Source organism: Plecotus auritus, assembly GCF_963455305.1.
Source record: "Plecotus auritus genome assembly, chromosome: 7".
Lineage (NCBI taxonomy): Eukaryota > Metazoa > Chordata > Mammalia > Chiroptera > Vespertilionidae > Plecotus > Plecotus auritus.
Window position 1 is genome coordinate 151,595,041 of NC_137774.1, and position 20,419 is coordinate 151,615,459.

The 20,419-nt window shown below is 42.9% G+C and overlaps 1 protein-coding gene across 4 annotated transcripts in view; it reads left to right on the plus strand.

Annotated features, from left to right (window-relative positions):
• Positions 1-19,740, plus strand: part of TENT4A (terminal nucleotidyltransferase 4A) — a 40,128-nt gene extending 20,388 nt beyond the window's left edge. The window contains exons 2-13 of one of the 4 annotated variants that reach the window (XM_080679473.1): positions 1,308-1,431; positions 2,474-2,520; positions 3,469-3,589; positions 5,632-5,739; positions 6,548-6,676; positions 10,043-10,256; positions 12,717-12,843; positions 13,897-13,997; positions 14,654-14,826; positions 15,260-15,418; positions 16,667-16,831; positions 17,983-19,740. In XM_080679473.1, coding sequence (XP_080535599.1) covers positions 1,308-1,431; positions 2,474-2,520; positions 3,469-3,589; positions 5,632-5,739; positions 6,548-6,676; positions 10,043-10,256; positions 12,717-12,843; positions 13,897-13,997; positions 14,654-14,826; positions 15,260-15,418; positions 16,667-16,831; positions 17,983-18,177 — 1,663 coding nt within the window. In that variant the 3' untranslated portion in view covers positions 18,178-19,740. The remainder of the gene's footprint in view (positions 1-1,307; positions 1,432-2,473; positions 2,521-3,468; positions 3,590-5,631; positions 5,740-6,547; positions 6,677-10,042; positions 10,257-12,716; positions 12,844-13,896; positions 13,998-14,653; positions 14,827-15,259; positions 15,419-16,666; positions 16,832-17,982) is intronic. The other 3 variants (XM_080679470.1, XM_080679471.1, XM_080679472.1) reach the window with 3 other exon arrangements.
• The last annotated feature ends 679 nt before the right edge of the window (positions 19,741-20,419 follow it).

Consider the following 20,419-nt stretch of genomic DNA (forward strand, 5'->3'; position numbering starts at 1 on the left):
ACTACCTCTGCGTGCCAGCCTTATCACCCCTCACTACCCACCCTGCTGGCCTGGTTGCCCCCAACTGCACCCCTCTGCCAGCCTGGTTGCCCCTAACTGCCATGCGCGCGCCCCCCCCCCACCCCCACTGGCCTGGTTGCCTCACACAGCCTGCTGTTCATTTGTTTGGTCGTCCCTCACTAACCCCCCTGCCAGTCTGGTTGTAGGCAGCCATCTTGTGAGGATGTGATGGTCAATTTGCATATTACCTCTTTATTATATAGGATTATTGAGATAATTTTGTTTTGTCTTTTGTTTTTCTCAACAAACTTGGAATGGAAGCAGGTGAATTTGATTTGTTACAATTTTTAGGATTGGACCATCTCCCGTCTCCCACTCCAGCCCCCATCTTTATTTAATCTAAAGGAAATGGAGAATGACCATCTTTCCTTCCTCCAAAAAGACTTCTTTGCAGAGCAGGTCTTTTGGCCCTAAAACTTCACAAACTGTTACCACCCCCACAGGACTGGCTTTTTGCCCATGGCTGACAGTGACAAATGACTTTTGAGGCAGAGGTGAGATATAAAGTGGCTTTCGGAACTCACTCCTCTCTCCTGAAGACCTTTGTTAGGAAAGAAAGGGCAGGCCATACTTCTGCCCACTTGTATTTGGTTGTTGACCTTCTTGCCTCTGAGTCATAAGGAGAGGACACATAAGGAGTGTTGAGATAAATAGGGTTGTTCTGCCTCCAGGGACAATGTTTCTGTAACAGGTTGGGAGGCACTGGACACTGGATCTAGCATGTTGTCAACAGTGGGAGGGCAGAGCCTGACTGCTAAGACAACCCTCAGGCCTCCTAAGCACGTGTGTCTTCTTTGTCTTTTATGTCCCTGTCTTGCTTTGGCCTGTCTCAGACCATCCATGCATAGAATGGGCACCAAAGGTGCCCAGTGGACCTCAGAGCACATCAGAACTGGGGTGACTGTGTTTTAAAAGAAAAACACAGTGACACATCAACTGGAATTACCTTTCATCTTTCATAAATGGAATTCTCTTCCTTAATGTAAGATCACTGAAATGAATTTCTTTTGAATAAGTCTTAAAGTGCCAGTCAAAAGTTTTGGTATATGATACTGACAAAATCCACTCATGTTAATCTGTGGTGCTATACAATACTGTGTAATTGGTCCATCACAGAATGTTCAGAGGAGGAGAGAAACTGGTTTGTAAGTGGCCAGAAATATATTGCAGTGTCACACAGATCTAATACCAGAGTGTAACGTTAAGTTTAATTATAACTCTAGTATGTTTTCTTCTTTGTTTACTAGACTTCATGAGGAAATAATCGACTTCTATAACTTCATGTCCCCTTGTCCTGAAGAAGCAGCCATGAGAAGAGAGGTGGTGAAACGGATCGAAACTGTGGTTAAAGATCTTTGGCCAACAGCTGATGTGGGTATAGTCTTTGTACTTCTTTGTCGCATACAAGTCAACATGAGCACCCAACGTTGTAACGTGTCAGTCCTGTCTGTGAAGACCTATTCTCCCTTATTAGCCCAAGGCATGGATTCTCTAGGTGTGGTCCTGAGCCAGGCAGCAGCATCTCACCTGAGAGCTTGTTAGAAATGGCACCTGCTGAGTCAGACACTTTGAGGAGGGGCAGGGGTCTGTGTTTAACACGCCTTCCTGGAGGTCCTGACATGTTCAAATGTGAGGACCACTGCCCTAACAGAAGGTTTTTTGGAATCGTGTGATTATTTTTCTTTTAAATTCACCTTAAGATTAGAAATTTTACCCCTTCCCCAACACTCATCGTAGCATAAGTTCATTTTTGTGAAAATTGAAAGTACTTCCTCACCTACCACTTTTACAGTAAATGAACTAGAGTCCATTGAGTTGAGGGCCACTGACATTTCTAGTGCTTAGCGCAGGCAGCATGAACATGTCATCTGACCAAGTTATGATGGTCCGCCCACAGGCTCCTGTCCTAATCGGTCAGCCTCTCCTACCGGTGACCAGGGACCATGACTGGTGGCCCACAGTGATGGAGATGAGCTGGCAGCTGAAGAGCATGTGAGCTCCCAGTGAGCCAGGCAGCAACTCAATTCCCCTCCACTTTTAAAGTGACTTATTACAATATCCTTGTCTTTAACTTTAGTGTCCTGGCATAGTTCCCTGCCTCTGTGTCCCAGCTGTGGGTTTGAAAGTTTTTGGAGAGTTTGAACCAGGCTCTAAAAAGTCCTTGGCTTTGGTAGGTGTGGGCAAGGCCAATAATTATTTTATCTCTTAATTTTGAGTTTTTAAAAATTCCTTTTTGGGCCAGGTCTTTAACTTAAAGATTAACTAGGTTTCATTGGATTGTTTTTGGGTCCTCCCAACGTGCAGGGCAATTTAAATTTTACCCAGAAGTAGTAAGAGTGAGGTCTTTCAGTGAGAAGTAATCAAAGGATGACCGAATTGTCACCAATTCCAAGACAATCATTCTTTCTTTCAGGTCCAGATATTTGGCAGCTTTAGTACTGGTCTCTATCTTCCAACTAGGTGAGTGCCGGGTTAGTGTTTATGTTTACTGGGAGCAGGGGGTGGTGGTGTCTCTGTCTGTTTTCAGGGCTCATGGTAGGTTTCTTCAAATCTAAGGCTAGAAGTACGAGATAAAGGAAAAGACTAGAGAGCACAGAGGGGACATAGCAGGAAATAAAATTTAATGTACTGTTATGGTAATTGATTGCTTTGTATTTTTTCTCTTGTATTTAGTTTGATGGGGTACGAAAGTGCTGGACACTAGAAACATTAAGAAGATGAGTAAGAGGGCCAGGGGAAGAAAATGCAATAGAAAACATTCTGCTTATATATTTTTGGATATGTTTTGAAAAATTGATCTTATGTTTTAATGAAGATTCAAGCAAATTTTTAATTAAACAATACTTTGTTAAGCTGTTTATTTGACAGAAAATTGTCAAACAAGTTTACATGCTAAAGTCATTCTTCAATGTTTCCTTATCAAGGACTCTTAATATCCAAATCAGTTTATGTACATTGTTTCATTTAAAGTCTATTTTTTTGTTAACCCCCTGTTAGCATTTGGAGACTAAAGAGGCTGTAATCTCAGGGTTTGGGGTTGGCGTTGGCAGGGCCAGTGGGGAACTGAATAGTTTCAAGGAGTCCAGGAGTCCTGGGTCAGCATGAGTGACCCAGTGTAGACAGCACAGAGTGAGAGCCCAGAAACCTCAGAGGGGCAGACACTTTATTTCAGTCCCTTATTACCTTGTGATGTTGGGAGATTCTGTCAGCCTTTTTGTTTTCAGTCTTTATGTAACAAATACTACTTCATAAGCTACATTTTCTCTCCCTGCGAGGGATATTGGTAATGCGGCTATGTACGGCCTTGAGGGAGATGGGAGTGCAGGCTGTGCACCAGCCTACCCCAGATGTCTATGTTACCGCATGGCGAGGTGAGCAGTAGTTTATGGCCATTTTCCTTTTGTCCAGTGACATCGACTTAGTGGTCTTTGGAAAATGGGAGCGTCCTCCTCTCCAGCTGTTGGAGCAGGCCCTGAGGAAGCACAACGTGGCTGAGCCGGGCTCCATTAAAGTTCTGGACAAAGCTACAGTAAGTGGAGGCCTGCTCCGATGCCGGGGTGATTAACTGGGGTTGTCTGCAGCAGGTATTGGTTACGTTTCTGAAGACTTCTCTACTTTTGGTGTAAATGTGCATCCTGGTTATTGTCACCAGCTGAGAAATGGTTCAGTAGCAATCTGAATCACAAGTTGTGAGAGCATCCGACTGTTCCTGGCACTAAAATACATGACTGTCAACTTCTCTTAGGGTGTGTGAGGAAAGGATGTTAGTACCTGAAACGAGACACATTCAGCTGCTGTCCTTTCTGGAGTATGTAACTGAATGATTAAACCATGGCTTTTATTACATAGAAAAAGATTACTGTTCGCTAACTTATACTTCAGAAAGAAATACTTAACCTGTTTCATTCTAAAAGTACACATTTATGAAAAACCTCTTATCTTGGGAGGAGTTGGAAGATGAGACTGATTTTGAAGCATACTTGTCAAGGTTTCTCCGAGTCCAAGATTAGAAACAGTGCAGGAGCTGTAAGTTACTTGCCTGTTATGTGATAGTTATTAGCTCACCTAGACTACAGGCTGACATTTCATTTTTAAATTGTTTCAACTTGTATGAAGCCAGACTAAGTCCTTTTAGTTTTAAGAAAATGGTCAGAAATTAAGCTGTATCTTGCTCATGTAGTGGAGCCATTTGCTCACCTGCCTTCTAGCACCATGGGTAAGTTTGGGCCATTTTTTAAACCACTTACAGGCATTATCTCAGTTAATCCTCCAAGGCATTCTCATTGGCAGAAGCTATTATTTTTTACATTTGATAGGTGAGGAAACTGAGGCACAGAGAGGTTAGGTAATTAGCCCAGGGTGGATTCAAACAGCCACACCTTTTCCTCTGCTGCCAGAGGTCCACTTCATCAGGTGTCCTTGGCAGTTGGCCCTAGGTGAACATTTTAGATCAGGTTATGCACTGAAAGCTTGTGTCTGTATTGACTTCTGGACATTTTAAACCTTTAACTAGATCCCATTTGTTTTGGTGAAGGGAATTCAGTCTCTTTAGTCCTTAGAGGCGGAATGAACAAAATATTGCCTTTTCTTCTGGAAAAACACAATTTTGGGGGTGGGAGTGATTTGAATGGTTGCTTGGGCATCTTTTATGAGGCCAGTTTTTTTAAAAAATATATTTTTATTGATTTCAGAGAGGAAGGGAGAGGGAGAGAGAGATGAAACAGCAATGATGAGAGAGAATCATTGATTGGCTGCCTCCTGCACGCCTCCTACTGGGGATCAAGCCCGTAACCCAGGCATGTGTCCTGACCAGGAATCGAACCATGACCTCCTGATTCATAGGTTGACCTTCAGTCATAGAGCCACACCGGCCTGTCTTGAGGCCAGTTTGGAGTGCCTTTTGGTGATAATTTCTATTGATGAGTATTTCCAAAATGGCCTTTTATTCTCTGATTTTTAGGGGGGGAGTTTTGTTTTTTTTTAAGTTTGTTTTAAAGATTGAAACCCATAGTAGAATTGTTTGGAGAAACAACATCAGTACAAATTATAATTCTAAAAATGGCTTTGAAGTTCTCTTGAATGTTTTCTGAAATTCTAGCAAATATAATTTGGGGACAGGAGTTCCTCTCAATAATCAGGCACTTGTGGTGGAACTGGGACTTAGCTGGCCTCTCCTTGTGGTAGGCAGGTGTGTGGAGCCTGGGCCTTCCCACCCCTATTTCTCCTTTCCTCAGCACCTGTTCCCCTTTGCCCCATCTCGTTGGCAGAAGCAGATAGTGGCCATGATTGATGCTCGATCACTGGCAAGGTGCTGAGTCACGCCAGCAGAGCTGGGCAGAGGCATTGCTGGGGCGGGGGAGGGGGAGGGATTCTTGGGTTCCAGGGACTAGAGGTTAACTCTGGCAAAGTCCCTTTTCTTCTCATCTTTAAAATCTTGGGTTTATGATCTCTAAGCCCATTTTGTGAATAATTTTTTAAAAGCCTCTCTATACAACTTTGGGAACATTTTGATTTCTGACTGTAGAGAATGTTGCATATTGAAGCACACTTTTTCAAATTAAACTTTTGCAGGTACCAATAATAAAACTCACAGACCAGGAGACTGAAGTTAAAGTTGACATCAGCTTCAACATGGAGACTGGGGTCCGGGCAGCAGAGTTCATCAAGAATTATATGAAGGTACTGCTATTAGCAAGTTAACACAATAAAAATCAGGGACTTAAGATGATACGTTGGGTATTGTTTCTCTTATAAATGTTAAAAACTTTAAACTGACTGTCCATAATAATAGAGCCTGTACAATTGAGTTATTTATCCTCAACTGAAATAAATCTGGAAAACAGCTATGTAATTTCAGTTGCCTGTAGTCTGGGTGCTGCCTCTTCCCACAGTTTCAGGGACCTTACTTCTCCTGTTTCCCTTTTCCTTTACATCAGGTCTTGTCTGGGGCTCATTTCTACCGCAGCAGACATGAAAACAACAGAAGTTTCCTCTGTCTCCCACCCCTTCTCCCGCCTCTGCATTTCCTTGTTACCTTCACCCTGCTCTCCCCTTGGGAGGTCTGACCACTCATCCTGTTGTTATCCCCTGCCTCATGAGCTTTCCCCCCTCCAACATCCTCTGCTTTTCTCTGGTTGCCTCTGAGTGTTGGAGGTTCTTGCATTGGTTCCAGGACCTTCCCTTGGTCACTGTCACATCCCTCCCTTAACCTGCACAGCCCTCTGCCTGGCAGCAAGCCCTGGGAAGTATTTGAAGGAATGTACTCATTCATCCCCTGAGTTCTTCTTTGTGCAAGGTTCCCCACCTTGTAACGGGAGGAGCTCCCCAATGGGATCCTAATGAGCCCTTTGAGGATGATTAACCTAGAGCTTTCCAAGGGGCAGGAGGATTGAGGAAGCTTTCTTGTCTACTATGTAAAATTTGCTATGTAAGAAGTCTTCAAGGTGTATAAACTAACCAGTAAATATTTCTCTTTTGGAATTTACAGAAATATTCATTGCTGCCTTACTTGATTTTAGTATTGAAACAGTTCCTCCTGCAGAGGGACCTGAATGAAGTTTTTACCGGTGGAATTAGCTCATATAGCCTAATTTTAATGGCCATTAGCTTTCTACAGGTGAGTGGGCTTTCTCCGCAGTAGGACTAGGTTCTTCCTCGGTGGGTGTTCTGACCAGTTGCTGTGTGGGTACCAGCTGTCCTCTTCTCCCTCCACCACTCTGTTTAGGTTTAGAAGAGATTGACTTCTAATTTTCATAATAAAACCCTATTTTGATGAATACTTCTTTCCTACTGTTCTTTATAGCTTATTTTGTAGCTGATTTAACTGTTAGAGGAGGGAGGGCTTATCTGGTTGTCAGTTAAGTGTATATCAGTCTAAACTCAAGGAAATACATTTAGAAAACTTTCATACCTTGATATATAAAAAAACATTTTTCTTGTGCTTGACTATGATTTATACTATCTCAGAGAAAAGTTTGATACCATACATGGTAAAAAGTATTAAAAAGAGGCTTTTTTTTTTCCAGATTGACAGAACTTCAATATTTAGTTCAGTACCATGGGAACATTTTTCAGTAGAAGACCTACCTAAGGATTAAATGCTGTGTTGTACTGATACACTATACTACAGAGTAGTCTCTAAGTTAATTGAAACATTATTTATATTTTCTTGAATGAAGCGTTCTGTGCTTTACAAAATCTTGCCTATGTATTTTAGCTACACAACACATTTTCTCCAGGTTTATTATTAATTTTGTATTTGTGTTTGTGCTTAGTGAGGGTTTTATGTCCAGAATTTGGTCATTTTTGCATCAGGAAAATTGCTAGTAGTCAGTACAACTCCTGGTTGCACTGCCTTCAGTTACTTTGACTTCTTTGGGTCTGTGCAGAGATGCTATACACAGAAGGAAAATGGAATTTTTTTACAGTTTTAATCCCATTGACTTATCTTTCACTCTCACCTCCACAGTGCTGCCCTTATAGCCACTCTTCCCTAGTTTTTGGACATGATTTTGAAGTAACATAACCATCTCTTCTTAGCTTACTTTGTCATGTATTCCTGATATGAACTATTTTAGTAGCCTTGTAATAATGACAACTCCTTACTTTTATTGCCCTTGGCTAAGTGCCTTTTGTCGAATTACCCCATGGGATCCTCGCAGCTCTCCTGTGACCTAGGAGCCTTGCCTAGCATGGGTGGGATTGTCTTTGTCATCTCTACATTCTTTTTTTTTTTTTTTTTTAATATATTTTATTGGTATTTTACAGAGAGGAAAGGAGAGGGATAGAAAGCTAGAAACATCGATGAGAGAGAAACATCGATCAGCTGCCTCCTGCACACCTCCCACTGGGGATGTGCCCGCAACCAAGGTACATGCCCTTGACCGGAATCGAACCCGGGACCCTTCAGTCCGCAGGCCGACGCTCTATCCACTGAGCCAAACCGGTTTCGGCTCTACATTCTTTAGTGCCTTGCCCCTCCTGCCTCAAAACTGAGTTGTAGCACCTGAGTTCATTTCATGGCTAATTGAGATAAGAAAACTCAGCCTCGCCCTGGGTAATCCTTAGGTATTTTATTTTGACTAGAAGGCAAGGAATAAGAAAGAGTAAGGTAAGGAAAAATAAGAATGCTACACTTGTGCCTTTGGAGTATGCATATCCTCAGAAGTCAAAGTTATGAACCCTAAAAATACTTTCAGGATTCCTTATGGAGCTCTGTCTTGTAAATTGTGCTTCTATCAGGATTTTCATTTTTGTGTGCTGTCCAGTGTAACTCTATGCAGTTGGCAGTGTTTTCTGCCTTTACAGTCCAGCATGAGCCAATGGGCCAGATGCCTACTGAGCATTGGGCATGTCGCTAGCAAGACCGACAAATGGAATTTTTTAATTAATAGGTCTTAATTTATCCTATATAATAAAAGGGAAATGTACAAATTGACTGAACAGTGGAACGACCGGTTGCTATGATGTGCACTGACCACCAGGGGCAGATGCTCAATGCAGGAGCTGCCACCTGGTGGTCAGTGTGCTCCCACAGAGGGAGCACTGCTCAGCCAGAAGCTGGGCTTACGGCTGGTGAGCGCAGCTGTGGTGGTGGGAGCCTTTCCTGCCTCCAGAGCAGCACTAATGATATCCATCTGCCGACAGGCCTGATCCCCCTAAGCGGCCTAAGCCTGCAGTTGGATATCTCCTGAGGGCTCCTGGACTTTGAAAAAAGGCACAGGCCAGGATGAAGGACCCCCTCCCCGTGCGCGCGCCCCCCCCCCCCGCCCCCCCGCATGAATGTTGTGCACCTGACCTCTAGTTTAAATAGCCATATGTAGCTCGTGGTTTTCCTTATGGGCAGCACAGGTATGCATTGCTCAGATTCGAGTCTCTTAAATCAGTTACTCAGGAAGGTGTCAGTAAACAGTGACTTGGGTTCAAAAAAAGTCCGTTACCCACTTAAAGAAATGGTGGCGTTGAACTGAGGCTGATGCTAATTTCTATGACAAGTTTGCTATAAATATTATGATACAATACTAAATTACTATACACAGTTAATATTAATCCTTTTGCATTCTGGTTTTCTGTGATACTGTTTAATACTGCCCCCTTTTGGTTGTATTTTGGAACAATGAAATTAAGATTAGAATCTGTAAAATCACTTCCACCATGTAGACTAGCAGTTTTCAACTTTTTTATCTCATGGTACACATAAACTAGTTACTAAAATTCTGCAGCACACCAAAAAATACGTTATATTTTTGCCAATCTGACAAAAAAAGATAGGTATAATTTTGATTTATTCACATAGGATGACTATTGTTGTGTTGGCTGTTGTAATTTTTTTTTTTTTCATTTGACAATCTAAGGCAAGGGTGGGGAACATAGGCCTGCAGGCCATATAAGGCCTGAGAAATCATTTGATGTGGCCCTGCCAAGGTATTAGGGGTGAGTTAATTAAATGTTTGACCAAATATAGCAGACTAATTTTTAGGTTGATAATTTTGTATGTCCTGCAAATGCTGTTATAAATATCCAAATGGCCCTTGGCAAAAAAATGTTCCCCATACCCCGCTCTAAGGGAGAAGAGGTCAGTGCCCCTGACTGAATAGCCAGGTATTGCATGTTTTAAAAATTCTGTGGCACACCAGTTGGAAATTGCTGATTTAGATGACGCTAAATTGTGCAGAATATGGCCCACTCATCAGTGATTGGGAACTTGTGGTTAATCAGATGTCTGTTTGTAGGAAGTTGCTATATAGACTACCAGTTTCAAAGAATTGAAACATAACAAAAACATTCAGGTAGAAGGTTTTATTTCTTTTGAATTCTCTTTATTGACCAGGCTCTGTTACTGACTTTTGCAACTGCTCTGAGCGTCCCAGTGCCTGTGGGTGAGTGGGTGCTGCTGAGGGCGGTCCTAGAAGAGATCACTAGATAGCAGATTTCATCACATGCAGTCTTCTTTAGAAATGACTTGAATTCATTGCTTTTACAGTTGCATCCAAGAATTGATGCCCGGAGAGCTGATGAAAACCTTGGAATGCTTCTTGTAGAATTTTTTGAACTCTATGGAAGAAATTTTAATTACTTGAAAACTGGTATTAGAATAAAAGAAGGCGGTGCCTATATTGCCAAAGAAGAGATCATGAAAGCCATGACCAGCGGGTATAGACCTTCGATGCTGTGCATTGAGGACCCCTTGCTGCCTGGTAATGGCACTTTGCTCTGAACTTGCCCCAAGCGATGTGGGGGCATTCCTTCCCCGGTGCACCGGTGTGGTGGTGGTGGTGGTGGTGGTGGTGGTGGTGGTGGTGGTGTATCCTCAGGCCCTGGGAACCAAGGGCAGTTCATTAGGACTCCTACTGTCCTAACAGTTAATAGTGACAATTTACAATTCCTTATTTAACGCTTCTAATTACTTACTGCAAAGTTGCAATTTTATTTACATTCTGTAGTCAACCAGAAAGATGTAGAAGGTGAAAATTAAGAAAAAATTTAATATTTTATTATAAAATTATTACATATTTATCATAAACCATTTAATTCCCAGAAGTATGTGGTAGAGAAAAAGCAAAGTATGCCATTGTCCCCTCCCATTTTGGTGTATATTTCTCCCATTTTTTTTTTTTTTACATATATTGCAGCCTTATCAATTAAATGGCATAATATAATACAAACAGATTTGCAACTTGTTTTTTACTTAACAGTGTATCCAAGACCCCCTTTTTTATGTGTGTAGGGTCTGTTCTGTAACAAGGATTGCCAGCCACCTTGAAGAACCTGAAGCAGGTCTCCAGTTTTCCAGTTTTATTCCTTTTATTGTTTTTAAGGGTGCTCATATTCCCAACCTTTGTGACAGTCTTAAGTTTTTGCCAGTCTGATAAAGTCATGCAATATAAATTTTCATTTAATTTACATTTCTTTAATGATAGTGAGGTTAAGCACATTGTTATTTATCAATTCCACAAATGTTTATTGAGCATCTATTAGGTGAGACACTGTTCTTACTGTTGGTGATAAAGTCAGTGACGGACAGGTGACAGAAAAGGTGGTGGAGATGTCAGCTCCAGGTACACTGCCCCTTTGTATGTCTTTTGTGTGAGTTCATGTGCTTTGTCATGTGTCTGCTGGACTGTTCCCTTACCAATTTTGTGAGACCGTGTAAGTTAGGGAAGCCTTTCTTTGTTGTACATGCTGTACTTTTATCTCCCAGTTTGTCATTTGCACCTGGATTTATCTTTATTGTTGAAAATGTTACATATGTCCCCCTTTATTCCCCATTGACCTTCTCCACCCCACACCTGCCCTCCCCCCAGGCCTTCACCCCATTACTGTTTGTTTCCATGGGTTATGCATATATGTTCTTTGGATTTGGTATTTTTTATTGTTTAGCTTCTCTATATATTTTTAATATCCTCATATTTAATGATTTTTGTTTTATGGCTTTTGGGGTACGAAATTTATTTCTTAAAATTTTTTTTAAAGAAAACATACTGACTCTTCTGTTGTTCGTAAATGCCGTGATTTATGCCATGTCTTTTCAGTAGTGATTTTCCCAGCAGCATGGTGTGGCAGGTTTTCATCATCTGTCCATGTTTATAAGTTAAACACAGAATAAGTTAAACATTGTCTTCAGTGTTTGCTAAAATGTACTTGAAAAACAAAAACTCCACTCTGTCACTAGGTTATCCTATATAATAATCGTATATAATAAAAGGTAATATGCAAATTGACCTTAAGGGCGGGATGACCTGGAATGACCGGTTGCTGTGACGTGCACTGACCACCAGGGGGCAGACGCTCAATGCAGGAGCTTCCTCCTGGTGGTCAGTGCGCTCCCACAGGGGGAGCTCCGCTCAGCCTCAAGCCTGGCTGATAGCTGCGAGCACAGTGGCGGTGGTGGGAGTGCCTCTTGCCTCCTCGGCAATCGGTCAGTCACATCCCCCTGAGGCTTCCAGACTGTGAGAGGGCGCAGGCTGTGCTGAGGGAACCCCTTCCGTGCCTCCCCACCCCAGTGCATGAAATTCATGCACTGGGCCTCTAGTATTATATAATTAAGTGTGAAAAAGATAATCCAATACTCAGAATACCGCTTCTAAAAAAAATCCTTACCTGACTTGTGAAGAAATTTTATGTAAATTAAAGTTAAGGTTAATCTCCTTGACTATGACTTGCTTGGTGACTTCAGTGGCAGCTTTATTTGATTTACTGCCCAACACCCAGAGTTCAGATCTGGAACATTCTATCCAAGAGGATTTGCTCTGCAGGCCTCAGGTTAACTGCTTGCTGCAGACAGTGTGCTCTCAGTCAGTGGGATGGCAGCCTGATTCAGGTTGCTACTTTGGCTCACTTGTGTTTTTTGCCTCCTGGGGGGGAGTTACTTGACTTTTTCATAAACTCACTCTGTCTCTGTGAGTGAGATCTCCTCTGTTCATGGAGGTAGACTCTGATCTGATGATGCAGATCAGGCCCCTCAGCTCGAGAACAACGTGGGATGCCATGTGGTGATTAAGGTGTGTTTGCAGGTGCCTGATCTGGCTTAGCTCTTGGGGTCTGGATATGTCTGAGTGGTGAGGGCCTGATTCAGAATAACTTTATATGAGAAAATAAAAAACGTCGATAATGGCTCAAATGTTTGATAGAGTTTTACAGCTGCCTTTCTATTTCAGGAAATGATGTTGGCCGGAGCTCCTATGGGGCCATGCAGGTGAAACAGGTTTTTGATTACGCGTACATTGTACTCAGTCATGCTGTGTCACCGCTTGCGAGGTCCTATCCAAACAGAGATTCGGAAAGGTAACAGAAGTCATTTGACACCTTTGTTGGGTTCACAGCTGAGGGGCATGATCCTTGCATCCTTATTAGCGTCTGTTGTTTGTTTCCATGAAGTTTTCTAATGTATGTGCCATCAAATTTTAGTAAAACTTGAAAATATCAGTAAAGGGAGACCTTTTAGGAACTCAGGATGGCTCTATTTGATTCATCCAAGGATAAGAGTTGAACATTTCTTATTTGAGGAGTTAGCATTTTTTCCCCCTTAGAATATTTTGTTTTGGGGAGGTGATTCTTGGCTTTTAAAACTTTGGAACATGATGCTTTTTTTTTTGAAACAGTCTTCAAAATGTTGGGTAGTCAGCTCTACAGGAATGTGTATCCCAGGCCCCATGCCCCACCCCTTCTCTCTCAGGCACAGCTATCCATCATTCTCCATTCTGGAACACTTACAATATACACTTATTTCTAGTGAGAATTATTTTTATCTGCAGATCATGCTGTTGTGGTGGAGGTGGTGGGATTGGGAGACAGAGAAAGGAAAGTGAGATCAGGGGATGGAAGGAAGAATGGTGTGATTGTCACAAGTGGTAGTTGAAAGTGCCATTGACTCTGTTCCTTGGGCGGGTTATGGAATACATAGGTTTGGAGGCCCCGCGCTGGTGGTGGTAGACTTGTCATGGGTTTTGTGGCCTCAGTCCACTCAGTGTTTTCAGGCAGCACTTTGGGGCCCTATGGTGGGTGTACTATCTCCCCATTCTCACCGTGCAGGGGAAGTGGGAATTTCACACCTTCGTGATCATGGCGGGTGGGGAGGGTGGACTTCCCTACTTAGGCATTGGATTTAAATAGTCTTTTGCAGATAGTTAGGTTTAAGAACTTCTACATAAGTGAATCCACTTTTACTCTGATCTCAAAGTACGTTTGGACTCAAACATCAGAAGTCATGTATTTTTAAAAATTATTTTAGCTTTTTTCCTGTATTTCACTTAGCAAAGTATAAGTAGCCAGTGAAAAGGGTTCATGGCTTCACAGTCCTGTTGTGCTATGTTGATGTCCCTCCTTGTCCTTTTGTAGTACTTTAGGAAGAATCGTCAAGGTAACTCAGGAAGTGATTGACTACCGGCGGTGGATCAAGGAGAAGTGGGGCAGCAAGGTCCACCCAGCTCCCGACCTTGGTGAGAAATTCAGTCAGTCACCTTTCACCTTCTGACCACTCATGCAGGAGTATCTCTTTGTTCCTTCCTGGGACGTTGTTCACACTAAGAAAAATACCTAGTTTTTCTTTAAGAGTTTAATTTAAAACTGTAAGACAGGCCAGCACTATGCAGAAGAAATATAATGTGTGCCACATGGAATTTTAAAGTTTCTAGTAACTGCCTTAAAAATGTAAAACAGGTGAAATTAATTTTGATATGATTTATTCAATTTAGTGTTCAAATATTAACATTTCAAAATGTAATCAATATAAAAATTATTGAGATATTTTGGAACCTTCTTTCATACGAGATCTGAAATCCAGTGTGTATTTATACTTATAGCACATCCCAATTAGCATGTTAAATTTCCACCAGAAATACTTGCCTGTATTTAGATTTCATAAAATGTGTAGTTGAAAACTCTTTACCTAGCAAGTTATTTCAAATACATTTAAATGTTTTCTAATAACTAGAATATAATTTTAAAAATTAAATAAAATTAGAAATTCAATTTGTCAGCCTCATTAACATCATTTTAAAGCTCAGTCACATCTGTGGCTGGTGGCTGTCCCATCAGGCCCACATGTATGCACTCCTAGAAAGTGACTCACCTAGGCTGTGTTTTCCTTCCACAGACAATAGAATTAAGATAAAAGAGCGAATAAACGCATGTGATGGGGAGCAGCCCCAGTGCCGAGACCCGGAGCCACCCTACAGCCAGCACTTGACCTTGTCTCTGCCCTGCCCCCAGCTTCTCTCCTCGGGCTCCTCTGCGTCTTCCGTGTCTTCACTTTCTGGAAGTGACATTGTGAGTGTGTCAGCTTGGAGGTCTGTGTCTGTGGAAAGTGTCCATAGCAGGGAGTTTTTATCACTCCCTATGTGTATGTGAGACCACCCTAGTTCTGCAGTGAGTGGTCCCACTCTGCTGTGAGCCTCAGTCTCAGTGGCCCCTTGTGAATAGTAATGCCACTGACGGTAGAATTACAGTGGACTTCCTTGAATAGTTTTTTAAACAACTTACTTGGAAATGAAACAATTAAGTCTAGGCATTCTTTCTGTATTTCCTTTATATTTTCCTTCAGTTTTGAAATGAAACAAATGTGAGCAGCTTTGGGCTGCCTGTTGAACAGCAGTAATGGAGGGATTCTAGCAACTTTGCATAGCAAGTATGCTGCAGGCATTTCTTTCGGGACCTTAAGTAGTCGCCTCTGTACAGCCCTCCCTGTTCTTTCTGCTCACAGGATTCCGACACCCCGCCCTGCACAACACCCAACGTTTACCAGTTCAGTCTGCAAGCACCCACTCCCCTGCTGGCCAGCTTGCCCACCGCCTTGCCCATGCCAAGTGGCAAGCCTCAGTCCACTACTTCCAGAACATTGGTCATGACAACTAACACTCAGGTATGTGGCCACTGGTGCCCATCCTGTGATTGGTCCTTGGGAACTGTGTAGGAGTGGCTGACACTTTGATTTAGGAAAAGAACTTTAAAGGTCTTTGGAAGGTACATTTCTGTCTCGTAGGAAATTACCCTCATTTGTGGGTCCCCTAGAATATAACTTTTGTCATTCTTTACATTGATACCCAGCGTGAGACCACTGTTCTGGGGTTGTGTCAGAGAGAGAGGGACTGATGCTTTCCTCAAGCAGAAATGGACACTTGTCCCTGTTTCTTCTGAGAATCACAGAGTTTACACTCTTACCAAGTGTAATAGTCACTTTGGCTTTTTCACATTGTTTCACACAGGCAGTATTTATAGGGACTTCAGCTATTAGAATATGTTCTCTCTTTTTTAAATTTAGACAAAATTCGAAGTCTGAAAGACAATATCCAAAAAACTAAATTTTGTTTCAACTTCCCAATTATATATCAGTTGAATATGTATATGTATAAAACCCATCACATTAATTTACTTTAAAGAGTAAAGCCAGTTTCTCCAGTGTGGTTATAATTGAGTGTAAAGTGACATAGATAACGTGCAAGGAAGGTCGCCATCACTCTTCAGAGGTCTGTGGGGCAAAGGACTGTAAGATGTGAGTAGTGCAGTTTTGGAAAGTCTGAGGAGAGGGCTTCACGCCAGCACTCTGTGCTGTGATGGAATGGTGATGCAGAAATAGGAGTAGTCCTCAACTACGGAGGAGAGGCAGGGACTGCCTGCCTCGGCGCCGGCTGCAGGCTGTCGCTGCTATGGGCTGTTTCCAGAGATTCAAGGGACGGTTACTCTGATGGCTGTGGTTTTTGAATTGTTATTTGGTCTTAATAAATATTGAAACATTCTGACTTGGGTTGCTAGGTCTACTTCATATTGTGATTGCTTTTTCAGAACATAAATGTTTCTGATTTAAAACAAAATCTTGTGAGGTTTTACCAGGGGTGGGCAAACTTTTTGACTCGAGGGCCACAATGGGTTCTTAAACCGGACCGGAGGGCCGGAACAAAAGCAATGGATGGAGTGTTTGTGTGAACTAATATAAATTCAAAGTAAAGGAGCGGTGGGGAGAGCAAGAGAACCAGATAGAACAGCCGGATCCGGCCCACGGGCCGTAGTTTGCCCACGGCTGTTATAGTCAAACACAAACTGGGCCCCGGACCTGGAATGGTTGACCTGTATTGGCTCTGTGCCTTATGGGTGTCTCTGGTTCTTTCCCTAGACCAGGTTTACTATACCTCCGCCGACCCTGGGCGTGGCCCCCATTCCTTGCAGACAAGTTGGTGTTGAAGGAACTTCAGCACTGAAGGCTGTGCACCACATGTCTTCCCCGGCCATTCCATCTGCGTCTCCTAACCCGCTCTCCAGCCCTCATCTGTATCATAAGGTAGGTCTCCTGTCCGGTGCAGGCCCCTGGCACCTACCACAGCAGGTTCATGATAGGTGGCACTTAATTGCTGCCTCTGCCAAAGAGAGGATTCCAGAGACTTTAAAGTGTGTGTGTGTGTGTGTGTGTGTGTGTGTGTGTGTGTGTGTGTGTGTGTTTGTGTGTGTATGTGTGTGTATTTAAAATGTATTTTTATTGATTTCAGAGAGGAAAGGAGAGGGAAAGAGAGATCTCCTGGGGATTGAGCCCTTAACCCAGACATGTGCCCTTGATTGGGATCGAATCCAGGACCCTTCAGTCCGCAGGCAGACGCTCAGTCCGCTGAGCCACACTGGCCAGGGCTCTAGAGACTTTTTAAAAGGGAATTTGTTTTCTGATCATTCAGCTTCATGTTTGCTTTCCCTTGTAACAAATAAAACTTTAAAAGTGTTAAGAAATTATTTTAAAATTTAATATAGCTTAATTCCTTTCCAAATATATTTCTCTTAATTTGTCTAGTGAAATTTTTAGCATAAAATTGAAGTTTGAAATAAGATTTGAAGTGAAGAATACTTTGTTTTCCCATGTATCTATTAATTTATGTGCTAAAAACTTTGGTTTTCAAGAAGCAAATAGAATCTAGAACAAATATTGATGCGGCTCCTTGCAGTGCTTTTCATTCCCACAGCATCACTCACTCCCCAGTGCTTTGCCTGGCACCATGCAAGAGGGCGAGGTGGGCTGGCAGGGCCCAAAGTTCATTTGCTTTCTAGGCCCTGGGGTCCCTGCCAGTGCCCTTCTCCATTTCCCTGTGGCTCATCTAAGTCCAAATCCCACACATTAGAAACTGTTGAGTAATAAGAAAACAGTCCATTGTGAAGTTCCTGTGCTTATGAAGTGCCTAGGTGTTTGAAAGAGCTGTGACCGGCATCTTCCGGTAGAAACAGGGTAGTGTCTGAGGCCGATGTTCCCTTGGGCCCTCATGGTCTGTATTTGCTACATTTATCACTGTCCCCCATCACTCCAGCCAGATCCTTTGTTGCTTAGGCTCACTGCCCCGAGGCTGAGCTCGCAGGAGCTGGGATGGGCGAGTCTCCCATGGCAGTGGTGTATCTTGTTCCCAAGCCACCCTTCATTGTGCTGTTTCTCTTTGTTTCTCTTTATCTCTTCAGCAGCACAGTGGCATGAAGCTGGCCATGAAAGGCTCTCACAACCACAGCCAAGGCGGCAGCTACAGCTCTGTGGGCAGTGGAGGTGTGCGACCCCCTGTGGGCAACCGAGGACACCACCAGTATAACCGTACCAGCTGGAGGAGGAAAAAACACACACACACGAGGGACAGCCTGCCTGTCAGTCTCAGCAGATAATAGCTCCTGGTGGCGCCTCCTGGCCACCACCCTTCCGAGACTGATTCGGGTGGCCTCGGCGCCTGGCAGGAACTGAGACCAGCATCCAGCACATCAGCCGGGCCCCTCAAATACCCGCCGCTGATCACTCTGCATGTTCCTTGTGTGGTGGTCACGTCCATCTTAAAGAACAGCTCATCTGTGAAGCCTTATTCCACGTGGACGCTGTTTTCTGCCTTCCCAGGATCCTTCCAGAAGCAGGTCTGGACCTGGAGCTGCAGGGGGTGAAGTAGGCTTGGGCGTTTGTTTCTCAGCCGTGTCTGTTCCTTCGAGGTTGGGTGTTTTTATTTTACGTTTGTCAGAGCCACAGAGATCAACCCTGTATCGGCTCTTCCTCGGCAGATGGATGGAGGTCACATTGTTTTACTGCCCTCACGTTTTGTTTCAAGTTTCAGAACTGTTTTTCTATGTAAATATTGAAAACTTATCATTTGTGCAATAACTCAGATATTTTTTATTTAATTTCCTATTTTCACATAAGTTATATTTAAGGGAAGAGGGAATTTTTTTAAACAAGCTTAGGTCCTTTCCCAAGTTGCTTTTCTAAGTTGGGTTCATAGAGTCGGCTGGTTGTCTGGTGAGCACCGTTGCAAACACCATGAGTGAGGGGCTTGGGTTTATTTTTATGTTTATTCTTTGGGTCAGAGGGGAAGCCTCTCAATTTGTGATGAAGGAGCCGAGTTGCCCCCTAGTTTTCTGAAGGGGTTTGGCCCCTGAGTCTTCTGACCAGCTGCCTGCCGGTTCTGCCGTCCAGCCTGCCTATTGTCTCGCTCTGACCATGGAGTTTTAACGTTTTGGTTTTTGGTTCTTTTAAACTAGACAACAAATCCAGCATTTAAAGTGCCAGAAGTATAACTTTCTAAGGGGAGAAGAGGTTGTCACATTATAAAAAAAAAAAAAAAATGTGAACTACATGCTTCAGTCAGCTTTAGTAATAACAGCCTGTAATGATGGGGCTGGTGAGGATCATGACGGACAATGGTGCCCAGTTTAGGAATGTGGAGAAAGGAATTATGTTGATTCCATTGAGGAATCTGTGTAGCAGTATGCATTCGTTCTGTTAAGAGCAAATATAGGAAAAGTACTTCAGCTGCTCAGCAAATATAGGAAAAGTGCTTCAGCTGCTCAGCGCACTGTGGGGAGTATTCCTAATGCACTGCAGGAGAGCACAGCTCAGTGTCGGGCTGGGAGGGCTGGCGCCTGACTTGAGAAGCATACAGGTATACTATGCAAGTGTATTCTGCCATGACAACCACTGTCTTTGTTACCTTTTTTTGAACAAGAATATATTCATCCTGCCTAACCCTGAGTTTTTGGAGCACCACAGTTGTCCTGGGAGTTAGCTGCATCTCATAGGTCTGACTTCCCATTTCTAACATGGGGTATTGGCCCTGCTGAACACTAAAGGGAGGTTGGCCTTTGGAGTCTACCCACTGAACACTAAAGGGAGGTTGGCCTTTGGAGTCCACCCACTGAACACTAAAGGGAGGTTGGCCTTTGGAGTCCAACCACTGAACTCTAAAGGGAAGTTGGCCTTTGGAATCCACTAGTGGAGTATGTTGAGACAAGAAACTTATTACCATGACACCTGATTGATATGTAGAGTGATATCTGAATGTGATGGACACCCAGCAAGGACAAGCTTTAAAATGTCTACGTCTGTTTGGTTTTAAGCAGGACTGGCCCATATTATCATTGAGAGCTGCCAGCTGTGATTGCAGCTTCCCTAGGAGGCATTCCAGAATAGAGTAGCACATTTTGTCTACAGTTCTTAATGATGAAAGATATCAGAATATTTAAAGATATTTAAATTGTAAACCTATTGATAAAGAGATATTTATAAAACTGATATGTAGGTCTGTACTAATCTCTACATATTAGCAATATTGACTGTAACCCTATACACTAAGGACACCACTGCGGGGACGGCAGCCAGTGTCCCGTGGGTGCCCATTTTAAAGCGCGATTCACACGCACAGGTGCCATGCTCCACCCCGTCATGGTGAACAAATGAATTGGCCTGGCTACCACTGTGGTCACAAAGGATATCATGTTTCAATTTTTTTTTGTGTGCAGACAACAATATGAAGCTAAATGGACATATTTTTATGTAAAGTTTTTCTATTCTTTGATTTTTAATAAACTTTGGAGAAACCATGTTGTGTTTGTTTGAGTGTGAACTTTCAAGGGGAAAGGTGCTTTC